The 10,000-nt window shown below is 46.4% G+C and overlaps 1 protein-coding gene across 1 annotated transcript in view; it reads left to right on the forward strand.

The window, feature by feature from the left end:
• Positions 1 to 10,000, forward strand: part of cacna2d3a (calcium channel, voltage-dependent, alpha 2/delta subunit 3a) — a gene marked incomplete at both ends in the record, with an annotated part of 135,711 nt that overhangs the window by 67,938 nt on the left and 57,773 nt on the right. Inside the window, 2 exons of the mRNA XM_080015221.1 lie at positions 2,527 to 2,616; positions 6,596 to 6,709. Of these exons, the coding sequence (XP_079871347.1) occupies positions 2,527 to 2,616; positions 6,596 to 6,709 (204 nt within the window). The remainder of the gene's footprint in view (positions 1 to 2,526; positions 2,617 to 6,595; positions 6,710 to 10,000) is intronic.

Consider the following 10,000-nt stretch of genomic DNA (forward strand, 5'->3'; position numbering starts at 1 on the left):
ATAGCGAAATACTGCATGCCGCGCTCGTACGCTGCGCTTCCAGTAGACTTCTACCGTGGTATTGTACAGTAATATTGCGGTTCACGTCTGCGTATTGAACCGTTGGGGGCGTAGCGAACGGTTCGATAACATACCGTGTATCGTTGCATCCCTAGTACGTACACATACAGATGAGTGTTTTTCTGATTCTATGTGGCAACAGGGACCCGAGGAGGGTTGCAGCATGTAATCAGGTAGAAGAAGGTTCAATCCCTGCTCGCCGTGCCTTCTCTGTGATTAATGCCGGTTTCACAGTTTAGCAGTTTCAGAACAATACTACTGAATCCTATTACTTAGAAATGAGGAAATGAACAGGAGGCTGGATGCTTATTTTTGGCTGGCGAAGTTCATCTTTTATTCCCTGCCGCACAAACAGCCTGGGTGGAGCAGCATCAGTGACAGGACGCGCTCAAAGCAGATCCTCCCTGGACAACATGCATTCTATTGGGCAGGTTTGAGGCGCGGCGCCCCGGGGCCAATACCTGTTTACGAGGTACCATTTCCAACAGTGTGGGCACTGGAGAGACACAGTTACTTGACTCAGAGGTATTCCTGTGGTCATCACTGGTATCATAGCTCCATGGAAGGTGGAGGAAGCAGGAGGCTCATGAGCAGAAGCTCAAGAACATTCCCTTGAGTTAAAACAGAAGGGATGGAGAGAGGAGCCAGCAGCTGACTTGTGAGCTGCCTGCAGTGACCCCCATCATATTTTGATATAAGGTGTCTTTTGTGGTTTCCCAGAGGCAGAAAGGGAGGCATCATACTTTATACAAAACCTATTCATTTTATAATTACCACGCCCCGGGGTATAAATCTCCCATCGTTATTATGTTCACAATGTCACATTCACCCAGAGTTACATGTCTTCCTCTACTTTTCTATACAATGTTTTTTTTTTTTTTTTTAATCAGAGATGCCTCGGCATTGGAAATATAAAGTTTAAGCAATTTGCAATGTCAGAGAGTGTGTGTGTGTGTGCGCGTGTGCGTGCGTGCATGCATGTGTGCAGACAACACACACAGTAGGTAATGGCTGAAAATGATTAACCTCTTTATCCACATCAAGGAAAGGTTGTGACTATCTGTGTGTAGGGGCTTAGTAATGCTCTCAGTGTTTTCTTTGTGCTCGTGTGTGATTGTGTGCATATGGACTACCCAGTGAGCGTGCTCTGATACGGCCTTATGCTGCACGGACCCCCTGCTGAGTGCTGAGAGACTCTGCTCTCCCAACAAAATGGAATCAACAGGGAGAGAGAGAGAGAGAGAGAGAGAGAGAGAGAGAGAGACAGAGAGAGGGAGAGAGAGGGGAGCAGAAGAAGATAGGGAGGGATGGAAGGACGTAAAAACGAAAGTGGCAACCGAAGAGACTAAGGGATGAAGGGGAGCCGTGGACGTTTTGCTTCAAAATATGAGCAGCAGTGTTACTTATGTATTTTGCACCTGCTGGAATGGACCGCGCTGCCCCAGGATACAGCTTTAAATCAATTCCAGTCTGTTTGTACAGCCCTTTATCACAGTTAAAGTCTCAAAGGACTCTACAAGCCCGCATTTAAAGAACTGTGTGACAACACCCCTTAACCCCAATTCCTCTGGCAGCCAAAGCCCCCCTCCCCCTAATCCCAAAGGGATGAGGGATTTGAAGAAGAGGACGGCCCCGCCTTTCAGCATGGCTAGACGTGCATACTTTTCCCCGGGAAAACGGATAGAATCAGATTCCACAGACCTCGGCTTTGCAATGCCAGTGACTCAATGTACATAGCGAGGAAAGAGATTTACATTGGGAATAGGCTTCACGTGTCTGTCTGTGTGTGTTTGAAAGAGTGAGAGAGTGTCATCCTGTCAGACCGGACCGGACCTGTTAGTTCACTGACAACATTTAACTCCATTAAATGCCAGTAATTGCCTTTGTAGGAGGATCACACACATGGACAGTCTCATGTAAAAGCCACACGCACGCACGCGCAAACACACACACACGCACGCACGCACGCACGCACGCACGCACGCACGCACGCACGCACGCACATACATACACACACACAGCTGCCGATAGTTTCTAACTAAAAAAGAGTGGGAGGCGAATTAGGAAATTTGGTATTAAAATAGCTGACATTTCGTTCCCCGATAATGTGTTTGCTTGCGGTCAAAAGTTGAAAATCCCATTACACTGTCAGTACAGGCTCTTTTGACAAGGTGGGTCGTCCTCATGCACCACACAAACAAGATGAAGAGTGAAATTGACTTTAAAAAAGTACTTTCCCTCTCTATTTACCAAAACAAAAATCGCAGACTACTCTTATTTCCCCGGCTATTTTTCAGTTTTCTCTTCTTTTTTTTTCTTCCACCGCCTTCACCCATTGTTTATTGCAGGCTGTGATACAGTCTTTCAAATATTCTGGTTGTAATTAATATTCCCTTGTTGCTCCAGTTGGATTTGCGCACTTGTCAACATGATTTAATTATCGTCTCTCTCAAATCTTTCCCGCAGCACTTCCGGAAGCACCTGGATAAGCTGTTTGCTAAAGGCATCGGCATGTTGGACGTGGCTCTGACGGAGGCGTTCAACCTCCTCAACGATGTAAGCAAAACACCGCGAAAACATACACACAAACACAAATTCAAATACACACAAAGTTAATTAATATCTGTAATTGGTTACCAGCTAAATCATGCAAAAGCTGAGTAAACAAGTCATTAATTGCTGGTCAGAAATGTCATTCTAACAATCAGTCAACACACACACGTTGAAGCAGCTACACACACACACACACACACATTACACACGCACAGAAACATAGTAACCACGTTGAGCACTGGGCTTTCCGGGGCTGTGGGGCGCTGGTGGGTTGGCCGGGGACGACTGGGTGGGCCCCCTGCTGGATTCGGGACCTGGTGGCTTGCCCCTGGGTCTGGTTTGTGGTACCAGAGGGCGGCTGCCGGCCTTGCTCTGACTGCGTGGCGGGTGCCCTGGGTGCCAGTGGTGGTGGAGAGCCAAATATCTGTCTTTTTGCAGTCTGTTCACCCCCCGTTGGGGTGTCCCGCACACTTGGTGAAGTGGATGGGCGTTCGGTGGTTGCAGGTGGGTGGGGCATCTAGCCGGTTGGGGTATGGCGAGCCTTGTCTTTGCGCAGGGCGTTGGTGGTGGAAATGGGGGCTTCTGGCTGGGTGTCGGTCTGTCGGCATCGGACCTAGCACCGGGCCTGTGGTCCGTGCCTGGCGCCCCCGGCCCAGGTTCTGCTCTCGCAGGTGCATCTTATGCCTGCGCGTGGGGGGGGTCGTATGTTTGCGCTTCAGGGGTGCAGGTGTTGCTCCGTGGGCTTTGGACTCTCCGGGCTTCTCTGGAGGCTGGGGGGGGTCTTCTGTGGCTGCAGGGCTTGGTGCTCGGAGCTTTCCTGCAGCCGAGGGGTGTCTGTATGGCTACGGGACTCAGGGGTGGCTGCGGGGCCTTTTCTTTCTCTTCTACAATATTATTCTGACCCCATACACCAGAACTAATTGGAACAAGTTCCGTACATTCACCGGTGAACACATCAAACACAAACCAGTGTAACCAATGTGTCTAGGCATTTTAAACACATTAAAAAGCCATTCATGCCAGATTACACCAAAATAATTATACACAACATGTTAGAAGTCTGACCAATGCAGTCATTACAATGCAGTTACAAATATTCCCCCCATGGTATATGATCTAAGTCAGGGGTGGGTAATTATTTTTTTCCATGGGGCCACATGAGAAACAGAAAATATTATGGAGAGCCGGGCCAAAAGGCTGAACTCAATTCTGCATAATATTAATTGTTTTTTTTACATTTGTGACTTATATTAGTGAACATTTTCAGTCACATTCCCTCCAAAACACATTTTGAGTTTCAAATACTGTTGGAAAGTGGTTCTTAGCATTCTAAAGACATCACAATATTGTATTTGTGCTCCAAACATTAAGCAAGACACATCATATTGAACTGTCACTGAACATCACTGAACTATGATTTTGAGGAAAAGGCTTCCAAAGAAAGTGTCCCAGTTCACTGCTAGTTGGTGCCTTCACATGCCTACATTTGTAGTCTGACCACCTCATTTGGTGTTTTTAAGTTATTTTTTCTTGTTCAGTGAGAGAAATCTAGTCTCTGCTGGGCTTTAACGAGTGCATCGAAGTCGGGTTGAAGGTCTGAGGTGGAGATGCGAAGCACAGCTGACAGACGATCATCAGTGAGAGAGGATCTATAAGGATCTAACCAGCAGAAAGGCACTTGCCTTGCAGTTTGGTGTTCAGTTCATTCATCAGTGCAGTCACATCAACAGCAAATGCAAAATCTGATATCCAGTCCTCATCTGAGAGCTCTGGGATGTCTTTGCCTTTCTTCTCACAAAACTCTCGAATCTCTGCATTCAGGTCCCAAACTCTTTTTAGCATTTTGCCCAGGCTATGTCATCTGACAGCCGTGTGGTAGCCGATGTCACTTTGCTCAGTCTCATGCTCCTCCAAAAGTGCGACAAACTGTGTGTGAATCAATGCCCGTGCCCTGATGAAGTTTACTGTTTTAGTAACAACATCAATGACATGGTTAATTTTTTTTTCTGACTTGCACAACACATGTTGATATATAATACAATGCAAAAATACCAATTTCTGATCTGCGTCGATTTCAGTCACTTTATCTTTAAAGTCCGACATTTTTCCCTGTAAGATTTGTGACACCTGCCAGTCTGTCCCGTTTCAAAACCCAGGGTGTCCATGCATGCCTTTACCTCTGTAAAAAGATCGCTCCCTGTCGTCGTCCCTTTCATCGACCGCATTGCTGCCAGCTCCTCCGTAATCTTGAAGTCCGTCATCCCACGGACAAATATAGGTAGCTGGGCTGTGTCGCGGACATCACAGCTCTCGTCCAAAGCCAAGGAGGAAAAGTCAAAACTTGCCACTTCACGTTGCAGCTGAAGCTCCAGATTCCCCGCAATTTCCTCGATCCTTCTCGTCACGGTTCGCCTGGACGGCGGGACTTGCTCAAATGCTCCTTTTTTTTCAGGGCATATTAGTGCTGCAGAGTCCACCAAGCACTCTTTGACAAACTCCCCCTCCGAGAATGGCTTACTGTTTTTAGCGATTTTGTGGGATATCACAAAGCTGGTCTTGGTTGCTGCATCCCTGGATGTGTGAAGCTTGGTAAAAAAGCCTTGCTGCTTTTGCAGCTTACCTAGCAAAGCTTCCGATGTCCGCGCCCTTTCAGAATCAGTCAAGTTTTTGTATTTCTCCGCGTGTTTCGCCTCGTAATGCCGACTCAAATTGTAGTCCTTAAATTTATTTATATTTATTTATATTTATATATATTTATAACTACAATTATTTATTTAAAGTAAATAAATGCTTAGCAGTCCAATTTTTGTTGAAAAGCCTGCATTCGGCATCTACCTTTCTTTTTTTAGCATGAGCGGACATTTTTGAGGGCTAAAGTTGTCTTGTGACCTGCTTGTGACAACGATCCAATCATGGGCACGTCTTGATATACGTATTGCGTACGTGAATAAAAAACAACTTCAAAATAAAAGCAATGCAGCTTTAGTCCATGCATGAGGTAAAATTAGAAAATATGTTTATTTTGTAATTTCCAATGAACCTTACACGGGCCGGTCAGAGTCAACCAAAGGGCAGTATGTGGCCCGGGGGCCGTACAATGCCCAGGTCTGATCTAAGTAGTGCCTATATATTAAATTGCATTCTAGCAGAGGTCATTGTTGTACTTTCTAAATTAACATAGTATTCTGTGCCATCCATGCCCAAATAAGTGAGTCCAAATAAGGTGTTCTGAATCTCGAAGGAAAGCCAAATTCTCAATGGAGGAAGTGGGTTTCCACCACTGTCTTCGTCGTTGTCTATATACAGTATATTGCAGGCTTTTTAGACTCAGATGTTTTTGGCCTTTTGCACATGTATGTCTCCCTAATGTATGTCCGAATTTCTTAAAATAGGGCACAATATTCTCGATCAAATCTATACATTTTCTAGCATTAAACTAAATCTGGCTTGTGTGAAACCACAAGGCAGATTTAGTTTAATTTAGTGTTTCAGAGCACCCTTCCATTCGAAACCATGGTCGTAGCCAATCCTTGAGTACAGTTCTCTCTTCTCTCTTTTTATGTGGCTCAGTTAGTGACGTACCAAATCCTGAGCCAACCGATGAACAGTGAGCTCTAGGCACCCTGCTTGAAATGATTAATAGAATAGAATTTTTGCACAATATTTAAATTAATTTATTTATCAAGCTATATTGTTTTTATATGCAAAACAACATGCATTCACGACTGAGCTGAAGTGACAGTTTAACGTTAAATCTGATTTCATTTAAACAATGCGATGCACTTTATTGAACTCCTGTGGAATTGATCAATTCCTGACCAACACACAGGGTCTTGAACAAGCAGTGATCGAAATATCACATTCGTTAAAAGGTTCAGTTTTTGTATCGGCACACTCTGACCGCGCAAACACAAAGAGCCAGTACTCCCCTACTACCCCTAGTTTTTTAACATTTCTCCTGAAATTGTCTCTCTCTCTCCAGTACAACCAGACGGGGAGGGGCAGCGTGTGCAGCCAGGCCATCATGCTGGTGACAGACGGAGCGGTGGACACCTACGATGCCGTCTTCGCCAAGTACAACTGGCCTGACAGGAAGGTGGGTATTCCATCTCTCTCTCGCGCTCTCTCCCTCCTGCTCTCGCAATCTCACAAACACACACACACACACACACACACACACACACACACACACACAGAAAAGCATCCTGCGGTTTTGTTTGGTTTTTGGACAGCGGCGTCTTACGGATCTGGTTGAGAGACGAGCCAAACTGGGATGAAACGCGTGCGGCTTCCCATCGGCATCTAATCATCTTGTCCCATTGTGAGCTGATAGACAAAAGATGGTTTTAGCGCTAAGAGGCTTTTTGGGGAAACCCAGGCGTGAACTGCGCCGCAGCTGGATGGCTGGAAAGCATCAACCAAGTCCTCAGAGATTTGAATGACAAAAGTCCTGCTTTTCTCCAATATATATATAAATATATAAATATATAAAGAAAAAAAAAAATATATATATATATATATATAGTATAAACTGTAACTTTCCGAATCAACCAAAAAGCCCTACATCCCACCGCCCATCCATGTTTTTCCAATTCAACACGTCACACTCTGGTGGTGCGTGTTGGCGTCTGGCCGAGTGATCAGAGTTTTCGGACCAGCGGACGGTCTGTGGTGTCCCAGCAAGGGAGGCTCTGAGAGGGCACTTAGCCAGAGCAAAGCACCGGCACTGTTTCGGCAGGGCCGCCGCCGCCCAAAGAGGTAATTGTGGGGCTCTTCTGAAGGGCCGTGAAATGAAATGGAAAGGAAGCGAGAGTGAGGAAGAAAGGAGGAAGGGGCGGAGGCGGGGGCGAGGGTCCACTTTTCCTTATATGACATAGCCTGGAGGGGCTTTGACCTCATAAATGGTAAAATAGAAGATATCTCTCATAAGTATATATAGAAGCACAGTTGGCCAAGGTTTGACCTTACAAGACACTGTAACCATGCAGTAGCTATATAGTAACTCACTCAATTAGGTCACTAATGCAGAAAACTGTTGTTGCACCGGCCTCTTTAGGTTCAAACGTTCAGGTTGCAATGTCGACCACACGCCCATCATGATGTCATTCAAGCTCTTTTTTTTTCCTAAAGTGCCCATAGAAAATTAAGTACGATGGCTTCATGTTTAAGGACAGACAGGTGAGGGCAGCTGAGCCCGGTGCAGCATCAGTTTCTTGCCAGCGTTGAGTTACTCTTTATAGAGTTTGGGGCAACCTTTAGTACTGGAAGAGCTCTTTAGGAGATTTTTATATTTTTGTATATTTTTTTGAGTTTTTTATATAAGGTTAGATAAAATAACACTTTTATTACAGTCTTGTTCCCCACGCCATTCGCCGCGCCGCGTCTCAAAGGCATGTGTTAGTGGCCGTGACAAAATGCCTCTGATACGGCCGCGCTGAATACTTGAATACCGCAAATAATTTTAGGATTTCGCTTTGGTTTCAGTTCTAATGCGGCAGCACCGAGTGACCCGGAGACCTCATGTCCTTTTCCATGAACAGCACGTTGTTTGATTGCGAAGACTTTAAGACCCGCATGCCACCCTAGAACCGCGGGGGGGGTGCCGACCACCGAATTATAGGGAAGGGAAAATACACTCGCGCGAGATGCAAATAGATATCTTTGTCACTCATTGACGGAGCGGGTGCATTCCTACGACATCCCTGCGTTTTTAACGCTCCGTAAGGCCACCGTTGAAACCGATAGCATCCTTGCACTTGTCCTTAAGGCCGCGAGGCGTTGAGTGAAGAGGGACAGCGCTGCGAGTTCCATTTAGAAAGGAGCCCAGCTGATAATAGAAGTCTTCAATCTCCGTCACTCTCTCACCACCCCCTCCTCTCTCTCTCTCTCTCTCTCTCTCTCTCTCTCTCTCTCTCTCGCCCTCTCGCTCCCTCTCTCCCTCTCTCTCTCTCTCTCCCTCTCTCCAGCCTCGGGTTTTTATATGGTTTCCTTTGAAAATACCTCAGCTCCCTGGCACACATGCAAATATAATGCAGATTATGTGCCGGCTCTATTCTGAAAAGCTTAACCTTTGTGATTTATTACCTATTATCAGAGAGACAATGCTGCTTTGTTTAAGGGAGAGGTCCTGCAACAGCAAATTATAATTGTTTTGATTCATGATTCCTGTTGTTGAGTTTCCTAATGTGTGTCGCACTGGTTCTTTATACCACTTTCTTTACACTTAGTGATACAGATATTTTCTGATTTGTTTCCTTAATTTCTGCGTGACCTTAACTGGAGGTGACTCACCGCGAAAGTGCCAAAATGGAGCTTAGCTGTCAATACAATTATGTTGTGTTATTTTTCCCGCTGATTTAAGGCTGATGATAATCTGGGATTGTCAATCCCCTTAAGTGTTCAGAGAAGAAAAGAACCAGCGACGAAAGTGGCAGACTGCCTCCATTAGACACACTTAAATCAACACAGCCGCAGCCACAGCCGGAGCCACACAAACACACACACACACACACACACACGCGTGCGCACACATACACACACATACACACATATGCGCGCGCGCGCACACACACACACGCACACACACGCCCACACATGCACACCTGTGTGCCATTATCCCTGCTTGAATGCTGGCTAATGGCGCCCTTCTCGGCTTATCGTCCACCAGTGGTGAAGTGTGAGGAAAGTGTTTTAAAAGAAAGTGTTCTCTCCCTCTCATGCCATCAAGTGTTCTCCCGCTGCTCGGCATCAGCTGTTTAATGGACACGGAAAAAAAAAAAAATAATTTTAAAACACGCCGACACATCCGCCGCGCAGGAAGGGCAGCAGGAGAGTGCGAGGCTCGATCTCAACCGGTGACGCTTTGTACAACTCTTTTTGACTCGTGGCTCTTTTTTTTCGAATTCGCCATTTGAGGCGCCCATTATCTTTTTCCCCTTTTCCCTTTTCTTTCAACGCCGCCGCGGAGGAGGAGGGAGCGGAGCATCTCACGCCTCGTTTCTCGCATTCCCCAATAAACGAAAGGCCCGGCGAGATCCCCCGCTCATTCCAGTTCTTCGGCAAATCCGCCCGTTCGTCCGCGCCCGCCTCGCCGCGCCGCACCGCTCGCACGCACACACACACACACACACAGATTTTGTTGCGCTGAGAAGCACCGATTGATAGGAGTCATCCGCTTGTATTAGAATTAGTGCGCGGGGTGTGTGAAGATCCTACACAGCCTCCGTACGCACCTCGACAAATCGTCCAATATGGCCGCTCCCATGGTCAGCAAAGTGTTGAGTTCTGCAGTGAATAGATGCGACGATGTAAAGATTATTCCAGTCCCTCCCTACTGCGCTGCCCAATTAGTGCTTTGTCCCGTCCCAACACCGGTCCAACAGGAGGC

The sequence above is a fragment of the Zeus faber genome (genome assembly GCF_960531495.2).
Source record: "Zeus faber genome assembly, chromosome: 15".
Taxonomy (NCBI): domain Eukaryota; kingdom Metazoa; phylum Chordata; class Actinopteri; order Zeiformes; family Zeidae; genus Zeus; species Zeus faber.